Source organism: Euprymna scolopes, chromosome 43 (assembly GCF_053919585.1).
Source record: "Euprymna scolopes isolate OS-2025 chromosome 43, ASM5391958v1, whole genome shotgun sequence".
In the NCBI taxonomy this organism is placed as follows: domain Eukaryota; kingdom Metazoa; phylum Mollusca; class Cephalopoda; order Sepiida; family Sepiolidae; genus Euprymna; species Euprymna scolopes.
This window is the reverse complement of record NC_136524.1, coordinates 50,862,152-50,889,607: the sequence shown is the minus strand read 5'-3', so window position 1 is coordinate 50,889,607 and position 27,456 is coordinate 50,862,152. Positions and strand designations below refer to the sequence as shown.

Sequence of the window (27,456 nt, the reverse complement as noted above, 5' to 3'; positions counted from 1 at the left end):
TTTTTGGAGGACGGTAAACCAGCAATTGTGATAAGATTTTTTTTTTCAGGAAAAGCCAAAAGTGGCAGACAAACTGAACAGGTAATACACTTTGAAGTATTTATTTGCAGAAATATTAAAAAAAAAAAAAGTTTACGTTTACACCAAATTAACCACAAGGCCATTTAAAAGGGAGGAGAAAATGGGTGTCATTGATCATACATGGTCACCATAAATAGCAAATGTATATCCTACTCTTAACTAGAATTATTAATCACCATAATATCACATTTACTTCAGGGATCATCCTACAAAAAATTTCCCAAATTGTTTAAAAAATTTTGATGAAGCTAAACAAAAACGTTTGTGTAAAATAATTTTATTGACAGGAATCATGGACATAGGAAAAAAACAAATAATAAATTTGGTTAGTAAAACCTTCCCAACTCTTTCTAAATAATAAACTGCCCATTGTTTTCCGGTTTGCTTTGAACCAAGAGGGTCAATTTCCAAGTGGGAGTGAGATCAACACAAAAGAGAAAAGTTATAAAAAAAAAAAAAAAAAAATTTACTTACCTACTGACAAGGGCAGAGTTAGGCACAAGGTCGGTTTTTAATATGGGGGGGAGGAGGGAACCAGCTCTCCGAAAAGGGGCACTCTGGTTAGTAATAAAAATAAAAAATGTATCAGTCATGCAGGATTTCTCCTCCACTAACCGAGACCAAAAAAGTAAAGTGCAGCATTAGAACAGATACTACACTTTGATCCTGCCCAAAGGCCAAGAACCTTTTCTCTATTTCTTTCAAGATGAATGCAATTTGTGAAAAGCCAGGGATGAAAAAATTTTTAAATGGTGGCAGTGGGCATCTTCACTCAATTTGTTTAGAGGCTAAAAACATACCCGAGAGGATGGAATCCGACAGAATCAGGACCCGCATGCATCATGCTCAGGCAGGGAACACGTACTCATACTTGACTCTGTTTCGTATAAATGAGTTTGCGACTTGTATTTACTTTTTTTTTTTTTTTTTTAAACTGCAGAATGTAATCTCTATCGCATCTGATCTTGGCCATGTTTGAAGAACACAATCAGATCCTGATCAGCAAAAAATTCCACCTCTTGGTCGTCTCTCAGATACTACACCGATTCTAGCCAAAAGGTCAAGGTAAAGTTGCAGTATATGAAAACATGTTTTCACTGTAGAAGCATCTAAATGATTTCAGGAAAAATTTTAGAAAATGTTTAGAGAATAATATCAGTTTCCAAAAATCTCACTGGATAATAAAAATTATCAACATGAAAGAAAACTCAGATAATTTATAATTTTTCTTTATTTTAAAAAGTAAAACCAATGAAAACATCTTTAATACAGGTTTATGCATGAAAATGACAAGACACAAATGACTGAGTTTCGGGCAAGTGTGAATGTAAAAAAAAAAAAAAATTTTTTTTTTTTTTTTTTTTTTTTTACTCAAAACGAACATATACTTTTTGTTTCTTAAATAAAATAGTATAATTAAAACATTGGACCTTTTCCATAATGTCTATAAAAAATTTGATTTAAACTTTGTAATTTTTTTATGAAGAAAACGTTCTTTTATTTTAATTTCCACTTTCAATTTTCTTAAACCAACAATTATCTTTTTCTCTACAGATCCAACAAAACAAAAGCATTGTAAATATATATATATATAAAAGAAAAAAAAAGAAATTAAAATATTTATGCGCTTTTTATATTTTTTGAATTTGCCTCCCCCCGCAAGAATACAGTTAGACAAAAGGTCCTTTTTTTTTTTTTTTGCTTTTTTTTTTTTTTTCACTGTAGGAAAATCCAGCTCCTCAAAAAGAGGTAATCTGAATTGGGACAAAAGTCAACTCAGTCTAAAAGGATTTCTTCCCCTATTGACCGACAACAAAACAGATAAAGAGTAGTATCAGAACATATACATTTTACTCTTAGTCAAGAGGACAAAGAAAACAGCATAAAAAGTTCATGTCTGAATGTTTAATATAAAAATACTTAAAAAATAAAAAAATAAAATCATACATACATACATACATATATATATATATATATATATATATATATAGACACATACATACATACACATATATATACAGGGCTCTACATTGCGAGTGAAACAGTCGCATTTGCGAGTGATTTTTTCAAAGTGGTGACTAGAAATAATGAAACGCTTATCTTTTGGCGATTGTGTTTCTTTCACTGACAATCTTCCAAAACTGAGTGAAAAATATTTCAACTTTTCTTTTAATAAAACGAACAAAGTTAAATAATAAAAGTTTAATAGAACAATATACTATTTTTTTTTAACAAAGGCTGTTTAAGAGAAACATCTGAAGAAATTAGAATGTTTACACCTTCAAGTATCAACATAAAATTTGTTGTATACTTAGAATTACACTTATTTAAAAAAAAAAAAAAAAAAATAGAAAAATGTACTCATCACAGAACAAAGATGTCATATTCTAAAAATCATATGGATTTGGCTAGTAACTTTTCAATTTGGCTAGTAAACGAAAATATTTAGATATCAAAGGTCAACTAAAAATAAAATAGTCCATAGAGCCCTGAATATATATCTATATATATTTTACTAACATTGTTAATGAATAATGTGAGTAGCCAATACGAAAAAAAGCTGAAATTGAGATAAATTTCCCAATCTGGTTGGGGAATGAGGGATGACACACAGTTTCCTGTTTGTGTGTGGAGAGAGGCCAGCACAAAAAAAAAAGCAATTATTTTTCTAAAAGAAGAGTACAACGTGGACGTTGGGTTTATTTTCGGCAGCCTCGAAAGTTTTATTTTGTCTTTTAGTCCTCACATTCCAGAAGCAATGTTTCTGACAAAGAGAACAGAATTTTTTTTCTGGGTCAGAATTTGTCTTACGCTTATAGTTGACTGGTTTTTAACCTTTAAGTAGTTTTTTTTTTTGTTTTTGTTTTTTTAAGCTTACATTAAGTAGCTTCATGCCTTGTCTGGAGTGATTTCCAAATATTAAAAAAGCAACTCTAATTGCTATGAAGTCCAGGACATGAATAATGCAATTAACGCAGTACTGAGTTGAACACAACTTCTTTGTACCAAGGAGTGCAAAAGGGTCAACAAATGTTACTGGTGACATAAATCAAACTCAGAATTTACGTTTACAAGGCGTGTACCTGCATTGCAAGACAGGTCAGTGAGCGTATTTTGATGCGAGCCAGTTAATGGGAATTACAGCCTCACACACACACACACACACACACACACAGTAAAATAAAAAGAGGGAGCATGTGCTGAGAAGCAAGTCTACAGTCTTCAGTTTGAGTTTTCGAGTCCAACAAAAAACAGTCATCAGATGTACATTCTTTTGGAGTGAAAAGATGTAACTATGTACTGAAAATGAAACAATAGAGAACTTTCCATCCTCCTTCTAAGGATAAGCAGAGTACAGGGGCGCAACATTCAACCTTGAAACAAATAAAGTTCCAATTGTCCAGAGAATGAGACTTTCATTGTTGTTATGAGCTTTTTGTTCCAGGGTAGCCGACAAGGTCAAGAAATGTGACAGATATGAAAAGGTACTTCAGCTTATATTTTATAACTCCTCCCTCAAAAGGGCTCATGTGCCGCGAATATGAACACTGACTCGAAATAAGCAGACATCATCCCCCAACCCCCTTTCTTCCTCACAGAGACGCAATGCAATAAGTTTCAACTAAAAGTCAAAATTAAGAGAAAGACAAGTATGTATGCGATGAGGAGGCAGGAAATTATTCATCAACGAAGAAAGCTAACTCCACCGTTGCCGTCATGAATTGCTTGAATCCTTAACCTTACAATTTTCAGAGGGAACTCATTAAAATAGAATTCAGATTTTTATACGTGTATATATATATATATATATATATATATATATACATACTAGCAGACCACTTGGCATTGCCCAGTCGTAAGGTACGCTTAAATTTGATATTTTAATTCATGCAGATTACGTATATATTATTATAGACATAATTGTCTTGATTATCATATTGAACCTAATAGGGAAACCAAATATATATATTACAAAATTTTAGTAAAGGTTTTCTCTTTTCATCCTTATGTAGCTAAATTCTGTTTTAAAATGGAAGACATTTGCAAAATCGGCTTATGCAAGTGCTATGTCTATTTCTATTTAACAATTTTAGTTAAGCCCCCTTTTTTTTTTTTCATATATAAATGAATTCTCTTTTGTCATTATAAACTTTTTAAAAGTCGGATTATGTAGGTGCTAAGTCTGCGATAGGTTAAAGTTAATATTTTTTTTTTCCTTCCGGGAATTTAAACTGTATTCTTTATTTTTATTTTTGCATTTCTTTTATTCAAAGCTTCTTTAGATACACACATATGAGGGATGCTTTCAGCTAGAAAGAAAACCAAAACATACAATTCTCTACCCTCATTCTTTAACCTTTGAGCCACGCCCATATATATATATATATATATATATATATATATATATATATAAAAATTCACCTGTTATCCCTTTTTTATAAAAATGGAATATCTCAATCGATGTTGACAAGATTCAAGCAAGGGTGCATGATCCACAGAGTTCAATGTGGAAACATTTTCCTTATATCAGACAATTGCTATTCAATTTGGACAAGGGGAGCTGGTTTCCCCCCACTCAACATCTTGGGAAAATAAAAATCAAAACCTCGCAGTTGATCTCATTAAGTCATTAAAACGTGCACCTGCAAATTCTAAGTAATTAAATAAATTCAAATGTGTTTCCGTTAGTATGTCGCGGTGGCTCAATGGGTAACATCGCACGTTTTTTTTTTTCACACTTTAATTTTCAACTTTGCCTCAAGGGTTTGGGTTCGATCCTCATACTCACCTACCAAAACATTTTTTTTATTTTAACCCCCCCCCCCCACCCCCGAATTTTGATTTACCTCCAAACACCCGGGCAACGCCGGGTACACCCCGCTAGTCTATATATATATAAAAGGCAAAGTGTGTGTGATCATTTTTTGTGTGTCTCGAAAAGGCTTTTTTCGCTGGCGCTCCCGGGGGAGGTTACCATCGCTTAGAACCGTTTATATAGCCCCTAGATAATATCTAGGATTTGGGAACGCGGGTCGTCTCTAGATTTATTTACGTCGACTTTTATGAGATTCGCACTATTTTGCTCTGTCCCCTGTTTGTCCTACTTTTTAGTATAAATACAGTGAAACCAAATTCAAACGGGGTGTGTTCACGGCTTTTGCCGAAACGTCCAGAAAGCAATCAGCTTTGATCAATGTGGGGCCAAACTCCTTATATCAGACAATTGCTATTCAATCTGGACAATGAGGAGCTGGTTTCCCCCTCCCTAACATCTTGGGAAATGGGGAGCTGGTTTCCAACCAGCCAAAGTTGGGTAAACAAACCCAAAAGCTGTCCCGCAGCAAAAGTTAAGTCCGCTACTTCCATTTGACCTCATTAATGAGGTCAAATAGAAGCAACAGAGTTAACTTCTATTGTGGCCACGTGTCAATTCTGTTTTTAATATTTAAATAAATCAATTCAAACGTGTTTCCGTTAGTATTTTGTGGTGCCCAATGGTTAACGTTGCACTTTTTTTTTTTTTTTTTTTTTTACATACTTTAATTCCCACCTTTGCCTCAAGGGTTCGGGTTCGATCCTCATACTCACCTAACAAAACTTTTTTTTTTTAATTTTTCACCTTTTCCTCCAGGTTCAAGCCTGCCTATTTTTTTTTTTTATTTTTTTTTTTTTTTTGAGGCTTACGTAATGGGATTTTTCCCCCTTTCAAACAAAAACTGAATTTTAATTGAGAAGGGGGGATCAGTTTATTGCTAATTGCCTATAAATACAGTTTAATCACTAGGGCAAGGACAACAGCATATTCTTTTCCTTGTTTTGATTCTCAGGTATATATATCCATTGAGACCTTATGGGTTTTTTTTTTTATGTAGAATGATGTGATCCTGGTTGATTAACTGTGTCGGATATATACTCGAGAGTCAAAACAATGAAAATAATATGCTGTTGTCATAGCCCTAGTAATCACATTGACATACCGGTTCTCATTAAATCACCAAAGTTAAGCAACATTTAACCTGGTAAGTACTAAAATGGATGACCATTTGTGAATTCCAGGTGCTGTATGCACTTTCCGCTTATCTCTGCATTGTTTCCAATCAGTCTTGCCACTGGACCCCAAGCAGTGCTGATTTAGGGGGTGTGGGTGGTATTGCGCAACACTTGCTTCACAATTACATGTGCAGCTTCTTTTACAGGGATATCCATTGTCTCTTGAGCCTGAACAGAAGCACTAAATTGCCTGAGGCACCTCTACCAAGGAATCCCAACAGGATTTTATTCTTTTTTTAGGCCAGAGTGTACTAATCCTAATACATTAGCTTCTTAACTTCACACTTGACCATTAATGTCTTCATTAAATAAAATATTTGTAGTATTTGCACTATTCAGACCACGGTTCTGATCTTGAATGTTACTTTCTTGTTTCAACCACTGTAAATGCTGACCTTTCTTTACAGGGTCCATACAGATTTTCAAGGTCCCTTTTCAAGGACTTTTCAAAGTTTTTCAAAACCTTCTCCAGACAAAAGTTTTCAAAACAAAATTTGGTGTTTGTTTTACGATCCACAGCGATTTGAAAAAAGTGGTAAACAAATAAATGTTACCAAAGGCAATAAAAATTACCTTGCAATCTACCTGCATCATTTCTTTTGTGTGTGTTTTTAAGTAGTTTTAAATGTTTTTGATTTCATCTCAATCATACTCTTTAGTGCTTTTAAATTTCCAACCATGATGGCTGCTGTTTTCTCCATTTTTTTTTTTTTTTTTTTTTTTTTTTGGGGGGGGGGGGGTCAGCCTGATTTTCAGTTCGGCACTATTCCCCCCCCAAAAAAAAAGAGAGGGAGATTTGATTTGAATCTTCAGTACTTGTTTAATTTAATTAAGACATTAAAAATGAAAATATTGAAAAAAAAAAAAAAAAAAAAAATTATATTCTATGTACTCATTATGGAATTAAGTTCTCAAAAGAAAACAAAAATCACCTTATTTGACCAAGTAGTTTTGTTTTTCGCAGACGAGGCAGGGGGTGCCAGGAAGATACTACAATCACCGTTTATAGTTTGTCAAAATTTGACGAGATCATTTTGAAACATGGGCAGAAAAAATATGTAGATAAATATTTTAGGTTTTTTTTCACTTATTTTACAGTTTCTGTTTCCTTTTTTTTTTTTTTAATTTGTTAATCACTTTTTCGTTTAAAGGCACCACCCTCCTCATCCGCGAAATAGGCAAGATGGACGTGATACAATCAATCTCATAAATATTTAATTTTCCTCTGTAAAAAAAAAACAAAAAAAAAGACATAAAAAAAAAAACTATTTGATCAAATTAAGTGATTTTTTTTGTATGAAATTTATTCTATAATGAGTACGGACAATATAATTTTTTTTTCAATAATTTCATTTTTTTAATGTTTTGATTGAACTAAACAAGTACAAAATCCCCCCCCCCCCCAAAAAAAGCAAGCAAAAAAATTGTGATAATAGTAAACTAGGCCAGTTATGGCCTTATCACAAAACTACCTCAGGTAACTTTGTGATAAAGGGACATAACTCTTGTATCCACACTACTACTATGCAATTTCAGAACAATGTATTTTAATTTTATTTTCAATATTAAAAAAAAAAAAGTTTTTTTAATGGTATTTTTATTAATACTTGAAAAATAGTTTAATAGTATTTAATTCGATTTTATTTGTAATATTTCGACACAAATTTTTACTGGACATAAAGAATGCAATTTTCAAGGCCTTTTTGAGACATTTTTAAGAAATTTTCCATATTTTTAACGATTCTTTCAAGGTAAAAAGTACAAATAAGGCCTTTTCAAAGCAGAAGTCAAAATTCAAGGACATTTCAAGTCTGTGCACACCCTGCACCAGGTATATTTTCTCAAAGTAGGGATTTTTTTTATGTTGGACTTGGGAATCTGGGCAAAACTTTAAATGAAACCTATTTAGTTCACAAGGGTAGTTAGTTCTCGTTCTGTCAGCCACGACTAGGCAAAAAACCTTAAATAATTCATAGCCACATTCTTAGTATCGCCCGCACTAAGGATTGAACCTTCAACCTCAAGAAGATTATCACTTGGAACTTATTAGTTATATCCTTAGAGATTTCAGATGTGCCTGAAAAAGGTCGGAGGCCACGTCAACCAAAATGTTACGAGAATAACATCCAAGATGGAAACAATAGTCTGAATAATCCAAGTGATCCATGTCGTCAATGCCTATCTAAAAATACGAAAACATAATTTGTCTTTGAAATTCGAGTCTTAGGCATAAAAGAATTTACTTTTCTCAATTTTTGAGATAAGGATTGATTATTCGCATTTTTTTTTTTTTTTTTTTTTTTTGATTGTTCAGACTACTGTTCTCATCTTGAATGTTATTTTCGAAACGTGAAAATTACAATAATCCGAAGAATCCAAATAATACGAATAAAAGAATTTGTTTTTAAAATATTTACGGAGAATTTTTACTCCTTAAATATTTTAAAAACAAATTCTTTGGGTTTATTTTCAACAGCCGCATAACTCGCTTCGCTTTCTTTTCTTTTTTTTTCTGTTAGTCCTCATATTCCATGAGTAATGTTTCTGGCAAAGAGGGATAAATTGCTGTTTTCTGGGTCAGAATCAATCTAGTAAGCACTAGCCTTTTTAATCCTGAATAGTATTTTTTTTTTTAGCTCCTTACATCAAGTGGTTTCATGTCTTGTCTGAAGCAATTTCCATTATTTTATTTCACATTAAAAACTTATGTTGCTTAGATTTGTGTATGGAGCACATTTAAAAAGTTTCAGAATAACAAAAAATTCTGTTATGAAAATGCGATTTTAGGGAACTTCAAAATGAAAAAGAACTTTCTGTGATTGGGAAAACGCATACAAGACATTTCTTTCTCTTTCATAATTTGACATGTTGAGCTTAATAGTTTTCACAAAGAAATTGTTGCATAATTTGAAGTTAAAATACTTGATCGTTACGACTGTGATTACAAGTCTCTTGTTAACACTTTTTTAGCTCCTCTTGTTATTTTATAAAAAATAAAAATTAAAATTGAAAAAAAATTTTTTTTTTTTTTTTAAATTAAAAAAATAAATAAATAAAAATTGCTTTTGTTATTATGATCAATAAAAGAGAAGGAGGAAAAATAAAGTTTTTTTTTTTTTTTTCATTGTCATGTTATCTACATGAATGGAAATAAATACATTACATAACGAACATATGCACAGTAGGGGAATTTGATTTCCAAGGTTTTTTTTTTTTGTGTCCAGAATTCAACCTAACAACAAAAAAACAAAATCACAGTAAAATCTTCATGATGTACGTACACAGAACAAAGATGTCATATTCCAAAAATCATGTAAATTGATCAAGTAGTTTTTTTTTTTAATCAAATTTTATGAGTAAGCAAAAAAAGGACTGTTCATATCGCTATCTTAAAATAAAAAGAAGGTTAAATAACTTCACAATAATTCAAACTTGTGAGATCAGCCTTGTAATGCTAATGATTTCATATTAATTGCTAAAAGAAATTTTAATTCTTTTACATAATCTTTGGCATATATTTTTGTTCAGTGACAGGTACGTACGTACATCATAAAGATTTTTTTGTTTTTTTAATTATTATTCAGGTTGAACTGTAGACTTGTACCATTTTCTTTTTGTTTGTAATTAAATCCTGCCGCAGCACTGTAAATAATTTTTCTTTCCGCTCTGCATACAAAAAACTAATTGGAACTTAACACGAGCAAAGTCAATTCCTAAGAACTACCCGTCGAACACAATATCAAGGGAGTCCTTCCCAGCTGACTATAACACGCTTGTTTTCAAGTTCAATGTCCACAAGTTCTTGTCGTGTCATCTTCTTAAATAATTAAATTCTGCCCAGTTCCAACAAGTGTTAACAATCCTCATGGTGTTGTCTAACCATTCGCCTAACAAACTCATTTACCCTTATCTTCAAGTGACCTTCGGATCTTGATAAACGGTGATTAACTAATACTACAACAATTTGACAAAAATACTCAATGGACCATCCAAAAACTTCTTTAGCAGAAGCATTGCATATTCTATGTTTATCTTAATAAAAATATACTGCTTAAATGCACACACATCATATATATAATTGTATTGTTTTTTATTGTTAATCCAATTAAGCTTCAGTGCTTGTACAATAATGCTCCATAACGGGTAGCACTAAATTAAAGAATAAATTTATTTATACAAACATTAGTAGTTTCCTGTTGCCCTTTTCTTCAAAATCCAGATTCTGCAGGACAATTTTAAAATTAAACTGCTTCTTTTTTTTTTATCAGTACGATAAATTGTTTCTTAAAAGTATTCAATCTCAACTTTTGATAAGGGAGAGAACCTTTGCATTACAGCTTTAATTCAAAACAATTCTTATCAGAGTGACATCCCCTTAAGGCAGTAGGTGGGCTAATAATTATAATTTACTAGTTACCCACAAACGAGCACTATCTGGAATTGTCATTTATTTCACACAGACTATATACTGGATTATATACTTACCAACATACATACACACACATAGAATGTTAAAAATGTTGTATCCATAAAAGAGTAATTTCTATAAGACGTCTTACGTGAAAGAGCTCAATGCGTAGCAGAGCAAAAATAAAACTTAGAAAAAAAAAAAAAAAAAAACAACCAACAAACTTGATTTCATTTGAGCAAAGTTTGTTGGTTGTTTTTTTTGTTTTTTTTTAGCTTATATACAAAATGCAGGGGTGTTAGGACACTAAAAAAAAAAAATTGATTTTGATACTTATGCAGTATAAGGACTGTTCTCTGTTATTTGGAATAGTAATATAGATACGTGTCCAAAACTTGCATAGAAAACATCCCAAAATGTTGAGACTATTCATATTTAGATTCGTCAAACTACCGTTTTCATCTGTAGTGTCATTTTCACCTTTCGGTTGATGTAACCTCCAACCTTCTTCAGGTGTACTTTGTCAAACTTGGGAATCTTTCTCTCAATCTGCACGGAATTTCGAACAGAACCCTTTATTCTGTACAGATTCCCAAGTTTGACAGAAAGATTCCTAAGCTCACACGATACACCTGAAGAAGGTCATACGTTACATTAACAGAAACATTGTGAAAACAATACTCAAAATGACAGCAGTAGTCCAAAGAATTCACATACAAATATTCGATCCTCATCTCCAAAAATCAGAACTGTAATATTGAGACTATTTCAATAAAACAATTGTTGCTGCTTTTCTAGTGTTTCTCATTAGAACTTTAAACTAATTGCTCAAATATTGGCGCAAGTCTGAAATCTATTTTTTTTCTTGTAGCAGTACTTTTTTTTTTCCATATGGACTCATCTGATATTAAAAAAAATAAACACACAAAAAAATTTCTTGACAATGAACATACCCCAACGTGCAAAAACCAAGATATTGCATCTCAAAAGTAAATCTTTCAGAAAGTTTTGTCAACCCCTTTTTTCTTTTTTTTTTAATTTTGTAATTTTCTTTCTAACTGTTGATACACACTTGTTTAAATCTTCAAAGCAAGAGAGGAGGGGGAGGGGTATATTTTTGTTTTGTTTTTAAATCAATAAAAATTAAAAAAAAAAAAAAAAAAGAATTATTTAGAAAAGAAATGAACGTTTTTTTTCTTTTTTGTTGCTGTTTGTTTTAGTTTTCTTTTTTTTCCTGGTGTTTTGTGTTTTTGTTTAAAAGTTCAGATAAATGTTCAAATTGCTCAAGAATTGTCAAAGTCTCATATTCACAAAAAACAAAAAAGTTTCAAAATGTCTGAAAACACAACGAATAATAAAAATTTTAAATAATTGTTGCATTGTTACTCTAGATAAATTTTTCAAGAAAAATCTGTAAAACTGGTGTGCAAAGATGGGTTTATTCAAACAGTTCACAAGTACCAACTTTTTTTTTTCTTAATGCAGAAAATAATTTGCAATGAATGATTCTCCTTTGTGATGATAATGATGATGATAATGATGATGGTGATGATGAAATTCAGATTTTTCTTTTCAAAATAAGAAATCTCCATCAGGTGTAACAGTGCTGCTGATTATGCATTTCTCTTTTGTTGGTTTTAATTTCTGATGTGTATATGTCGAGGTAAATGTTTCCAAAGACGTATATGACACTTTATTGCATTGTTTGAAACTCAAGAACATTAAATTCTCAAAGTTCAGAAAGCACCGTAAACACTCACTGGTTATGTTATGGCAACCCGAAAAGTTTATTTTCTTTAATTTCCGTCGATACGATGTGCTACTTGCCAAATTGGCAGCAGTTTGGTCGGTGATTTTCATGCAGTAACTCAAGTCCAAAACCTCCAAGAGTGGCAAGTGCTCTTTTAGAAGGTTTATTATGCTATCAGTAATCTCAGTGCCACAGACTATAAAAGTCTGCACTTTACTAAAGCGACTAATGTCTTTCATTCCGGGTTTTCGATCAGTTGCTGGTGGTAAAATCAAATCACGGAAGCATTCTTCGCGGACAGCAGAAGACCAACTGAGATCGATTAATTGTAATAATGGACAGGATGAAGAGCAGAGAGCGGACAATGACGGCCAACAGCAATTTGACACGACAAGTTCTTTCAACTGTGGTAATCTGGCAAGCAGCCAGCTAAGCTGTATATATGAGAAGAATGATGACGTTAGATTCAAATGTTTTGGTTGACGACACACAGTACCAATCAAATGATGCTGTTTGATTTTTCTGTGAGATAAGTCTATTTTCGTCCAAAAGCCTGGATTGAGACACCAACGGTTCCAGCCTTTGCAGACGCACATGCAACGAGCCAAGTCGGCTGGACCCAAAAATGAAAAGATTAATTTCCAGTGGCTTTCATGGAGAATATGTTCGTCACCATTTTCCAAAGTAACAAAGTCCGGAGGTGGTGGCACGGGCGCAGGCCTAATGACATAAATCGGAGGTTCAAGCCTAACTTCCTTCGTTGAATGTTGTTGCTGATCATGGCTTTCCTCGCAGTTTTTAGCTTTTGGGTTCAAACATAATGAACTGTTATCCCCTTGCAAATAAGATGAAATGGAGGATTTCATTTTTCTTCGAGAAGCACTTGTAGAAGGAATTTCTGATAATTTAATGTTCTCGCGGCGGATGAATTCTTCCTCATCTTCGTCTTCATCCAAATTAAGGTCAGAATGTACGGCCATTAATTTAGCCTGGGCTGCCATAGCAGCTTGTCTGACAGTACCTCCTGCTCCTCCTCGGCTCCTTCGACCCATTGCTTTCTGTCGTTTCTGCCTCTGACTTCTTTGACGTAGTTGGAACCTAAGTGAAGAAGAAGCAGCAGCAGCACCATCGGGTTGCCGGTCACTCCAGTCACTAGCACTGTCCACCAATTTCTGGAAAGGAAATCACACCATTGTGCATCTGTATTAATAGCCATGTTTCCAGCAGTAAAAATGGGTAGGGTTTTATAAGAATGCACAGAAATCAACGTAAATCATAAATAAACAAAAGCTGAGGCTAATTTCCCTTCTTTATAGACTTTAATAGTCAAAAGCATATCAAATAAAATCTTATTTTAAGTTTAGATTTTTCCTAACTATAAAGGAACTATAGAATTAAAATTAAAGATTTTTTTACTAAATTCAGAAAAAAAAAAAAAAAAAATTGTTTCATAGTCTATTAAAATATTAATCAAATTATTGATAGTTAAAATAAGATAAAAATATATATTAGGAAAGACCAATTAGAACATTTTGAAAAGAGATTAACTTGCTTCGATAAGTGTTAGCTTTGGTTCCTGCCAGGTTTGCATATATATATATATATATACAGACATATATATATATATTCGATTTACTGTGAATAAAAAAGAAAAAAATGGCACGCTACGTAACAAAAAGAACTTTGAGAGATTCTTGAGCAATGAACAAAAGTTTTTGATGCGAATGATGAATTAAACAGAACACAAAAGCATCTACACAAATAGATATTTAAAAAAAAAGAAAAAGAAAACAAACTATCAACAGAAAATTATTAAACATATCTATCAATATAAAAAGATAGAAACATGAATATTGAAGATTTTACAGAAATTTACCATACGTACATATTATATATATATATATATAACTACTTCATTTACTCACATAAAATTAATATACGAGAGTATAAATGTATGCGTAAACTTTAAGTATTTACTTCTAAAGTGCTCAATACGTAGGTAGAGCTAGTTAGTAAGTAAGCCATATATATTTTATAACTTTATATATATATATATAAAGATTTAAAAAAAAAAAAAAAAAGTAACCACAGAAAAAATTTTTGAAATAAAAACTAGAAATTGACCAGTTTCATTCCGGTCAATGAATGTCTTCAGAAGACTTTCATTGATCCGAACGAAACTGGTCAATCTCCAGTTTGTTCTTGTAGTTTCCACTGTTTAATTGTTTTTCTATTCTCTTATTCAAATAACATTTCATGAGATATTATGTGTGTGTGTGTGTATATATATATATATATATATATATGTGTGTGTGTGTGTGTGTGTGTGTGTGTGTGTGACATGATTTAATGGTGAGGAGAAAATGTAAATATCTTGATAAGTGTGATATTTGGAAATTATTTTTTATATATTTCTGGTATTAAGTATGCTTATGCTAAAAATTAGGGGGGTGGGGTTTTGTTTTTTTTCTGATAAGTGTAGTTTGAGATGCAAAATCTTGGGAGTGCATCGGATAGAAAATGAAAATAAGAAATCTGTTCAGAAGGGTAGACATGAATTTTATTACAAAAAAAAAAAAAAAAGGAAAGAAAAAAAAGAAAAATTTGTTGCTACAATTTTGCACAGAAGTGATTAATCTGTTGTTGTTGTTGTTGTTGTTGTTGTTGTTAAAGAAGCCAAACACATGTGAGATCACACCAGAGCAATCATTTCTATCAGACTATGGCGTGAACGGTGGTGGTGTACAAAATAGGTTTGCATGCAGTTGTGACCAAAACACACACGCACTCACGCACGCACTCGGATACACATACACCAATGATTACAAGTTCTCATGAAGTTATCATAGTACTTTGTTGGTCACTTGTATTGGGGGAGGGGGGATGAATCTTGTTTTGTTTTTCTTTAGAAAGGATATGATGTTTAAAAGATTATTTGTGTAGAGTAGTAATGTTGTTGTTGTTGAAGATGATGATGATGGTATGAATAATCATGACTATGGTACATGGTACGTATTGTCAATAAGATATAATGGTGGTGGTGATGGTTTTCAAGGATGGGGCTTCTTGGTAACAAAGACACAAAAATGAGTTAGGAAAAAAAAAGGATAAATGCTCGTAATATAATAGAAATGAATTTGTTTTATTTTACTCATCGGGAGAAATGTGTACAATGGAGAAAAAGAAAAAACATATGTAAGGACATGTTTGCAAAGACAAATTTGTATACCAAAGTAATTCAGTTATAGTAGCCTTATGTGTTGCTGTTATCAAAGAAACGTAGAGAATGGCGCCATCAGCAGAAAGATTCATGCAAGTGACAGTTTTGTTATGCTGATTTAATGCCAGCTTTCATTTTGTAAAAGAGAAGAACGAAAACTACGGCATAATAGCAATAATAACGAGCCTGCTTTAAGGCTACATCCATCCATCATACACGACCATATCAACATCGATGAATACAGATGATCAATAAAGGTTGACCATCATACAGAAATGTATCAATTATCACCTACCTTAAATTGACTTTTTTTGTTTGCAAACTGGTAACGATACTTATTATGTAAAAAAACTTGAACATTTTTTGTTATTAAAAAAAAAAATCCAATTAAAATTAGCAGAAAAGTCCACTTAAAAGATAAAGTAAATTAAAACAGACAAAAAATAATATACAATAAATTACAGGAATAAATGTTAAAAGATGAGATTAGTAACTAAATAACTGATTACGTGTAATAGCAAGTTTAAATTAGTGAATACTGTTACTAAAAAAAAAAAAAAATGTTTGAAAAATAAAAACGAAATAGACCTCCTCAGAGATGACTTTACAACTAAGGAAAATCTATTCCAATAAGTTATGGGGAAAAAAAAAAAAAAAAAATTCAAAGAAATCAGAAAAGAGACTGAAAACAATTTTTAAATAAGAATAAAAAAGATTTTTGTAATTTTTTTTTCAAAAAGATTAAAGTATAGATTTTTTTATAAAAAGGAACTTAATTTATTTTTTTTTTAAATGTATCAATATTTTTTTTTATAAAAAAACAGACAAAAAGATTATTTTATAAAAAGAAACTAAAAAGATATGAAAAGGAACTGCTAAAAGCTAAAAGTTAAAAAATGGAATTCATTTTTTTTATAAAAACAAACTAAAAATATTTACAAAAAAAAAAGAATACATGAAAAATAAAAAAAGCACATGAAAAATAAAACAAAATGTATATGCACACATGTAATGAAAATTTAAGAACCATTTTTCACCTAAAAAAAAAAAAAAAAATAAAAAAATAATAATAAAAAAAAAGAACAATGGTGATCGTTCACAAAATATGTTTATGAAACAAAGCAAGTTCCATCATATTTAAAACACATTTTGTAACGAACAACTGTCCATTTGTTCTTTAGGTGGAAAAAATTAGTTCAAAAGAAATTGAACATTACACATGAGTGTATATAAATATAAAAAAAAGTCCATGATTTTTGCTAATGTACTTAAATATTAATGCAATAAAGAACAAAATATTCCAACTAGTAAATGAAAGAAAACATTTTTTATGAAACACAAAAAAATAAATAAATAAAGCAAACATGAGTATGAATACTGTATACACTCAATGATAAATAAACCCCATTTTAGAAGCAGAAAAAAATCAGGGGTGAAAAATCCAGAATTCAACCTAATTTAAAAACAAAAGTACAGAAAAATTTTATGATGTACGCACCCGTTACAGAAAGAAAAATGCCATACTCCAAAAGTTACATCAATTGATCAAGTAATATATATATATATATATATATATATATATATATATATTATGAGGAAGCAAAAATGGTGTTTTGATTTGCCATATATAACAAATAAAGGGAGACCATTCAAATTACCAAGATTTTCAAATCAGCTTTGTAATTGCCATTGTATGCTAGTAGTCACTAAAAGTCATGATAAATGATTACATACATATATATATATGTAACTACTTGATTAATTTATGATTTTTGAAATATGAAATTTTTTCCATGACTGGTATGTACATCATAAAGATATATATATATATATATTTTTTTTTTTTTAATTAGGCTGAATAAGAACCAAATCGTGTTTATTTCGAAAGGTGTGTGTGATGATGGTGGGGCAATAGAAAATTATTACATTACTCAACAATTATTATCGTTTATTATTATTATTATTGCTTATTATTATTATTATTATTTATTTCATTATTGTTATCATTTATTATTATCATTGCTTATTATCATTATTGCTTATTATTGTTGCTTATTATTATTGTTATTGTTATTTATTATTATCAGTATTATTATTGTTTATTATTATTGTTTAGTATTATTATTGTTGTTATTGTTTAGTATTATTATTGTTGTTTAGTATTATTGTTGTTATTGTTTAGTATTATTATTGTTGTTTAGTATTATTATTATTGTTGTTATTGTTTAGTATTATTATTGTTGTTTAGTATTATTATTATTGTTGTTTAGTATTATTATTATTGTTGTTGCTGTTTAGTATTATTATTATTTTTTTTATCATTATTATTATTGCTATTTATTATTATTGTTGTTTAGTATTATTATTATTGTTTATCATTATTATTGCTATTTATTATTATTTATCATTATTATTATTGCTATTTATTATTATTATTATTTATCATTATTATTATTGCTATTTATTATTATTATTATTATTATTGTTATTAGATGATAAAAGTAGTAAACAGCAAATTATGTCAGGGATTTACAATTGATCCTGAAATAACATTAGTAATATAAAGAATGTATCAGGCACTTTTTCCGCAGTTGAATGGGGAGCTATAAACAAGCGGCAGATCAAACTGTTTTTTTTTTTTTAATTTATTATTATTAAATGGTAATATTTTAGTAATTTCTTAGTAGTTTTTTGTTTTTGTTTCAGGAAGAGGGACAGTGGAATGCAAATATTTTAAGTTTAATATTAAAAAAATAAATAGATTTAATGATGAAAAAGATTCTAATGAAAGAATTTTATGTCAATTTAAAGAAGGAATCTGTAGGATCAACATCACTTCAAAAAGATGCGTAGACACACTCACTCCTCAGATGTTTGGCTGGGAGTAAAATGTAGTATCAGTGCCAATACTACACTTCATCTTTTCTGTCATCGGTCATGAAGGTGAAATCCTTCTAAACTGAGGCAAATTTTAGCATTGCCCCAAACTAGGATGTCTCTTTTAAAGGAGTCAGCCAGATTTCTCCTCACATCAAAAACTAACCTTGTGTCTAACTCTACCCTTGTATGGAAGCAAATAAATAGGAACACATAATTAGTCTATCAGAGTGTATAAGAATCGAAATGATAGTGAAATATTACAATGTATTATTGCATATGCCACCATTTGCTAGAGAAACACTATGCGAGGAAACAAAAATAAAGTTAATTGGACAATCTCAATTAAACATTAATGTATGTAAAAGTAAAAATTATTTTCTCTTTTCCTAATCAAATTACATTAATAAAATATATATAAAAAGGAAAAGGTATTAGTTTTTTTTTTCTTCTTTCTTTCTTAACAGCTTGGTAAGAAATATTCAGGAGAGTAAAGTATACATTTTATTTAAAGAAATGTTGAATATTTATTTTTTTTTTAAATTTGTAGTGTTTGATGGTTTTACCAAGTCTTGGGATATTACTCGAAATATATGATTTTATAATTTATGAAAGATCTATAAGCAATAAATTGTTAGAACAAGAGGTCACCAATTTACCTAGTAAAAAATTTTAAAAAATGCAATAGTGCATGTTCAGAATAAGAATAAGAACAAAAATAAAAAATTTAAAATGGCAAAATATTTTTCCCATTAAGAAAAAAAAAAAAAAAAAATGGTATCTACTTAAATTTTTATATCAATTTCACCTAAAAGCAATTTTATCTGCTTAATTGTCATGTCAAAATCACTAACATATTACTGCATTATTACATAAAACATGTACTTTCACAATTTCACGATTCATTGATCCGCCATCATTATTTTTGAAATGTGACTTTACAAGGGAAATAACTCGTTTAAAATTTTGTTTATTATATATAACTTGCAATTTTCATTAATTTGTATTTTACTATTTTTCATAATATTTAGGTATTTTACTAATTTCAACATAAGTAGGTAAAATTGCTTTTAATTGAAAATTCAATATTTTGAATTTTTTTTCCTTATTCTGAATAAGCACCAAAGGTAAAAGAGGTGAAATTAATATTCTCTTAATCTTTTTGCTTATGTGTTATCAGGTTGTAAGAAAGTTCTGTCTATTTCTTATGTTTTCTTTATGCATCATCCATCATATTCTCTAGATATGGCACCAACAGATTATTATTTCATTAAAAGTTTGCAAAATGATTTGAATTGATCAAGCCTAAAAATTAATAAAAATGAATTAACGAGTTTTATAAACATCTTATTTGAAAGCTTATAAAGAGATGGAATGAGGACAGAGATGAGTGGAACTATGTTAATCATTATATCTAAACACCTATTAAATTGTTCATCACCCACCATCTTCTCTGGATCTAGCACCGACAGATTAGCATCTCTTTAAAATTTAACAAAAAGATAAATAATTACACATATCTGATGTTTTTCGTTTTGCTTTTATTATAGAACCTTATAAGTCCAACGTGAAAAAGTTTCTGATGAGCCGTTCCACTTAAGTTAACAAATTTACCGAACTTCCATTACTATCGATTACTATATTGTCCTTTTGACTACTCTACACTCTTTAACCCTTATCCTTGAGTGGCCTATCGGCCTTGATAAGTGGTGACGCCTATGTAAAAAATAAATAAATTTTGTTCCTGCCTGACATATTGTTCAATACTTATGCAATTAAATATTACGTGTGTGTGTATTCATATATGGACACATGGTTATAAAAGACAAAAAACGTTTTCCTGTTTGTTTTACTATCCACTATATTTCACAGACCACCCACCAACAGACTAATCATTTCCAAGCTTTGTAAAATCATTTGAATGGATGGAGCCTAATTCACAAGATGTCAAAACTAAGAAAACTTGTTTCAGTTGAAAAAAAATCTAAGGAATTTTATGAACATTTCATGAGAAAGATTATTAAACAGATAGAAAGAGAGGCCATATGGAAGAATGGGGACTATGATAATGTATGTATAGCTAAAAAAAAAAAAAAAAAAACCTAATTAAAGACCCACAAAGTTTACATTTTCTGGATTAGCGTTGCCTTGGGTGTATATTTAAAATTTAGAAAAAATTTCATTGTGTGTGTGTGTGGGGAGGGGGGTAGTGCCCATTTATATCACTAAATGTTATCAAAATTGTACACACATCTTTAAATGTTACCATTTAAAGGGAAGTAACCGTTTTTTTTTTCACCTAGTTACTTTCCTAAAGTTGAATCAAGAGGCAACGAATTTTCATGAGATCAGTATCAACTTGAAGCTCGACCCTTTGAGCGACAAATATCGAAAAATTGGCTAAAAACATTAATCCTTTCACCCTAAACTGGGCACTTTTCTACAAAGAGGAGTAGCTTTTTTCGCCGATACTTTTGAAAGTCATCTCTTTTCGATTGACTAGCCTTAATTTAAACATTCGTCACTTCTAGTTTGTCGATGGACCCAACAACAAAGATGTCACGCTTTTTTTTTTCACATTCTTTTTCTCCTTCACAGTACGGGTTTGAGCCTGCCTGCCTGCCTACTACAACTTTTTTTTGCTCAATACACACCTCCAAACACCAGGGCAACACCAGGCATCTAGGCTAGTGTATGTTTATATGTCGAGTAGGCAAAATGAGATGAGCATAGAAGAAAGGTGGGGAGTGGGGGAAGAAGTTATGTTACACTTTTGTCCCAGCAATGCCAGGTTGCCCTGCTAATGATTACATAAATCTGATATGCGTTCGGTTTGTTGGAACTTGGAAAGTAGACATAATTTTCCTTACAACCTGATACGTAAATGAGTACGGAGTTTACTTTTTAGACTTTGTTATAATCTTAGCATTAAAAGAAAAAAAAATTGTAAAAGTGTATGAACTTTTTACATGAAATACATCTTTCATCACAGGACACGATGGCAGAAATAATAGAAAAAAATAGTTTGGGAAACCTCTAAATCGAAATTATATTTTGCTTTTGATAGTGAACATTATTTTAGAACCAGAAAAAAAAGTCAAGGGTGCACAAAACGAAAAATGTCATATTCCAAAAATCATACGAATTGATCAAGTAATTTATTTAATTTTTTTTTTTTTGATTAAGAAAATTAAATTTATGAGGAACCAAGAATGGCGTGTATAGATCTGCCATATGTAATAAAGGGAGACAATTCGGACTACGGAGATTTTAAAATCGGCCCTGTAATGGCTATGACATACTAGTAATCACTTAAAACCATATATATATATATATATATATATATATATATATATAAGCTGAACGTCTGTGTGTGTCTGATCACGAATAGGCTCCTATATGGTTGACTATTATAGAAAACTGATTGCATAATTGATAGATGTATCGAGACACAGGAATGGGTATGCTTGATCTGGCATAATGATGATTCATTAAAATTGTGGGTTCTGCGTATGTGCCTGGTCTACAAAGTATGGAAATAAAAAATTTTAAAATTAAAAAAAAAAAAAAAACGTTTACAAGTGTTTTTGATATAGATGTACATAAGAATACTTTGATAAGTATGTTTTAACTTAAATAGGGATGGTATAATAAAATTGTGGGGTCTGCGTTCGCGCCTGGCCTGCATAGAATGGGAATAGGCACAAACTTTAATAAAGACTTTTCATATCTATCTGCTAAGTATACTTTGATAATTATGTTTGTTTGAAGAAATATAGTATAATAAAATTATGGGGTGTTCGTTCGTGCCTGACCTTCATAGAATGGTATATGTCACAAAGTTTAACAAGGTTTTTTTAATATAGATTCACAGAATATTGTGATAAGTGTTTCAGTGTGAACAGGTATGGTATAAGAAATTATGGGGGTTATCTTTTTTATTTTTACTTTCATGATATTTTGCTTTGGTTTTGATACCCCCAAATTCGAAGCTATCTCTTTACAACCGTTCCTTTTCATAACCTATCATACTTTCATAAATCAGAGTCCATTTTCTGTAGGCTGTTTTTGAACCCAGTCAACGACGGGTACTTTTGCTAGTATATATATATATATATATATATATATATATATATATATATATATATGAAAAGACTAATTGATCAATTTACATAATTTTTAGATTATGAAATTTTTGTTCCATGATGATACATCATAAAGATTTTTTCTGCATTTTTGTTTTGTTAGGTTGAATTCTGCATAAGAACCAAATCAGGTGTTTATTTAGAAAGAGAGAAGTGTGTGGTGGTAGTGGAATAATAGAAAATTATTACATTTCTCAACAATAATAATAATGATTATTGTTATCTTATTATAAGTAGTAAAAAGTAATAATGAACCATCACAAAATCACAGTGCTTGTGTAATCTCATAAAGCAACACGTTTCAGGTGAAAACATTATGTACTTACGTATCATGTCAAAATTTGTATAAATTCAGAAAAATGATCCCATAGAAGAGATGCTAGATGTATTCTTTAATAAAAAAAAGAAAAACACCCAGAATTGTTTGATAAAAGATTGTGAAACCTTAAGACAAGGGTTATCTCCCTTTTCTGTCATACTGAATTGGTGGCACAACTCTTCCACATTAAAACATATGATAAAACTCAATAAATTCTATTTTTACTTGTAATTATTTTTCTACTGGATCATTTTTCATACTTTTAAAATTTATACTAATTTTGACATGGCACAGAAGTCCGTAATGTTTTCACCTGAAATGTGTTGGTTTAAAAGATCACCACTGTACACAAGCACCCAAAAACTGTAAATTGTTTTTATTAACAATGGTAACACAAAAGCCGAAGATATTTAACATCTTATTTATGCTAATCTTATAGGATTTGAAATATGAATTAAATATATACTTTAAATAAAGAGCATAAAGTGAATCCAGTAAGTACATGCAAAAAAAATAAATAAGTTCAGCAACGAAAAAGAATCTCCATGAGAAAGTAAATAAAGAATAGGGGAGAGGATTTGCTGGAAGCATAATATGTAGAGGTTATTTATCCTTAAGATGAATTGATTACAGTGGTATGGTCATATGAATAATTCATCCGCCTGGATAAACTGTTGCAGAAGTATGAATGTCTAAAATGGCAGGATGAGCAAGGAAAAATTGGAAGCAAAATAATTAGACAAGACCATGTAGAGTGGAATTCAGAGATAACTGACCCACCAAACCATAAGGACTGGTGAGGAAGCTTGCATAATATGAGAAAATATCTGATCCTTGAACAAAGGAAAAATGATATTAAATGAATAGAAGACGACGAATGAATGATAGTTACATAATTAAATGAGCGATTTGCAACCAGGGTCCAAATAGAGCTAATGAATAGAAGACGACGAATGAATGATAGTTACATCATTAAATGAGCGATTTGCAACCAGGGTCCAAATAGAGCTAAGTGTTTGGTATTTTTTTTTTATTTTGTTTATTAGATGTGTGCTTATGAAATTATCAAGAATTTTAGCTTATGAATTTTACTAATCTAGAAACATTAGTGATTTTTAAACATACATACATGCACACACTCACAGATGATAAAATAGCTCTAAAAGGGCAAGGACGTCCATAATCAAAATAAGCTTGGGAATTAAATTAAATGAGTTTTTTTTTCTCTTTTAAATAAATATATCAATCACCCCCATCTTCCTATCTCACAAAATACTAACCAACAAAAGCATAAGAAAGAAAAAAAAAACTTATTCAAAAAACAAATGATTAAGAATGAAAATATTTAAAAAACTGAAGCCAATATAAATCCACCACCAAATCAGTTTCTAAATAAAGACTTTTTATAGGAAATCCTCATGCTTGCTAAAATCAAATATTAGAATTGAATTATCGTTTAACCTTATATAATCTATATTGGTTTTCAATACAACTTCATGAGTTTATGTGTATCTGTATATTCTTGTCTTCATGTGATTTAGACATTAATATTTATATTCTAACTCTAGCAGAAGGCAGCCATCCTTGCCTGGTTGTAAAATATGCTTAAATATATTTTAATTCATGCAAATTTCCTATTTATTATTACAGAGCCAATTCTCTATTGAATATAATATTGTACCTGATATATAGAACTGATTTCAAAAGTTATAAAAAAAAAAAAAAATGACTTGTTTGCCATCAGCTAGAATCAAAACGAATACATTTAGCACTCTAGCTGTGTTCTCTACCATTTGAGCTAAGACAGATAAGAAGGATTTAAAATTAAACCACTTCAAGCTATGAATGAATTTGCACATGACCAAAAGTAATAGAAACACGCCGCCAAGTTGAAATGAAGATTTTCCATTTTAACTTGCTGACATGTTTCTGTATGCCTTATGCATCCATCCAAACAAATATTTTTAATTGTTATAAACAATCATTGGTATATGATTACTATTTCCTGTTAATTTCATTGTGACATGATCAGTAGTTGAAGAGTTTATCGGTTAAATATTTTCACACAGGCACACACCTCTTTTATTTATATAGATTAAATGATGGATTAGTATCAAGTATTCAATTTTTTTAATACTTTCAAAAAATATATATATACACTTTAATCATGAAAGTAAATCTACCACAATGCATTCCAGTTTCTTTATAAACAAGTAAATAATTTTAATGTGCTGTTAGAAGCTTAAAAAAAATTAAAATGTGTGTAAGGCAATAAAAGGTACAGCTTGTGAGCAATAAATGCATATGAATCCACAAAAATAGATATTACCTTGAAGATTACATTGTAGATTTAGCAACAGCACAATTGGAGATTATATCCATCAAATTTGGGGGGAAATTTATAATATAACGTTTTGTAAAAAAATAAAATTTTAATTTAATTACTGAGTTTTAGAGAAAAAAGAAATGATTGTTATTTTTTTGTTTTTCTAGATTAATGATTTCTCCAGGAATTATTGTTTTTCTTTCGTCTAGGAGCACAAATGAACCATAATACTTGAACTTTACCTATAAACCTTCATCTTAGCCAGAAATTACTTTCAAATCAACATTTTACACTTTTAAAAATCAAATTTGAATTTCTCATGTTTACATTGTGTCTGAAATTTTTGTTTCACTTTTCTTTTCTACATAAGAAAACCAGTGTTGCCCTGGGTCATAAAACATGAAATAGTGTTAAGTCCTTTCACCACTCCCCCACAAAAAAAATTCCTTTTTGATTTCATGTAAGAAGTGAAAGGAAGCCTTCAGAGCGCTACTGAAGGTGTAAAATAAATTAAGGATGCCTTCAGAGCACTACTAAAACTAAGTTTCTTCTACCCTCTTCCTTTGTAGAGAAATGGCAATAGCTGAGAAACAATAAATAAAATCCAGATTTAGAAATTTGAAAAAAAAAAAAAAAAAAAAAAAAAAATGCTGACTTATTTCCTGGGTTGTATTAAAAAATCGGGTTTCATTCATGATAATATTAAATGATACAAATGACCATTTGACCCTCAAAGGATGAATTTTTTTTTTTTTTTTTTTTCTAAATTTTTAGATACTATTTTTCCAGTGTTATGCTGATTAAACTTTGTCGGGGTTTGTTGTGTACATTTGAAGTTTTAGCTAGACATACAAACTACTACCCTTCATATAATACAAGATGGCAATGCTGATGAGATCTTTGTGACCATAGGAAATTTGAATATTTTGGAGCCTTTAAACTAATGGGTCAAAAGCAAATTGGGGCTAGAATTTTGATATCAGAATCGAGTATTACGTTTCAATTGTGCTCTTAAAACAAAGATAACCAATATTCTCAGAAGAGCTACTAAGAATAAAAGAAGAAAAAAGATAAAATTCTCATGTAGGTCTTCTTTTTTTTTTTAAGTATGATTTAAAAAAAAAAAAAAATTCTTTTTGTCTACCTTAAGTTTTAAAATACTGAAATTATTAATTGGGCCTAATAGTTTAAAACCTGCCTTTCTTATGGTAATCCTAAATGTAAATCTGCCTATTAAAACAATAAAGACTTAACTGAAATACAAGCAACGTTTTTGATAGCCACAAACATTGCAGATAAGCTAAAACTACAAAAAAATATTTTTTTTTTTTTAATTAAAAAATTAATGCTTAAGTGTCAGCTGAGGTAGACTTGCATTGCTAAGTTCAAGTTGCTTTTTGAACTTGTCATAAAAACTTTGGTCATGACAAAGAGCATTTGTTTGTCTATCCATATGACTCCTAGAATATTTAAACCAAAATACATTAAGATCAAAGTATAGAATCTGTTCTGCCCTCAGAAGAAAAGAAATCCCTCTGACCATTAAATGTGAAAAATACAGAACAATACAAATGTAATATCTGTTCCGTTCTTGGGGTTGTAATCCTCCTAGTTTGAAAGAATTTACCCTTCCCCCCATTCGGGGTTCCCTTTTTGCTAGAACTGGATCTTCGATATTAAAAACTGACCTTGTGTACAATTTTGTTCTCCAGAGGAGTTTAGAAATTACGTGTATAAGCTACATTTTTAAATTAAAGAGAAAATAGATAAACATAAAAATCAGAAATAAAATAATGTGGTGAGATTTCAGCATTTCAAACATCAAGGACGCTATTTTCTTTTCTTATATAATACAGAAACATATTTATTTAAATAGATGAATAAAAATTAAAGAAACTAAGTAAAAAATAATTTATAAATTTGCCCATTACTGGATCGATAGAAATTGTTTATATATTAGTGGGGCAGGTTATCTCCATATTCCATAAGAATCTTTCACTTAGTGATACAAGCACCAAGTGAAAGATTGTTTCAGCAATCTGCCCCACTATATATGAAAGACGAGGAATATAGTTATATAAGACGAGTTATATAAAACTTTATTATATCACCAGAACAATAAGGAAAAGTTGAGAAATAAAAAAAAATAAAACTCTTTCAGCCATAGAATTTTGAAGCTGATGAGAAGCATTTCGCTTCAAAATGACATGGCCTAAAGAAGTTTTTTTCTTAAATTTCTCCATAAATTTTCCTTATTGTTCTAATGATACAATAAATTT

The 27,456-nt window shown here is 30.2% G+C and overlaps 1 protein-coding gene across 3 annotated transcripts in view; it reads right to left on the bottom strand.

The window, feature by feature from the left end:
- Positions 1-11,760: 11,760 nt before the first annotated feature.
- The window catches only part of LOC145268344 (lysine-specific demethylase 2B-like), a 221,407-nt gene continuing 205,711 nt past the window's right edge, over positions 11,761-27,456 (bottom strand). For all 3 annotated transcript variants that reach the window (XM_080123854.1, XM_080123852.1, XM_080123855.1), the window contains exon 16: positions 11,761-13,462. In XM_080123854.1, the coding sequence (XP_079979980.1) occupies positions 12,113-13,462 (1,350 nt within the window). In that variant the 3' untranslated portion in view covers positions 11,761-12,112. The remainder of the gene's footprint in view (positions 13,463-27,456) is intronic.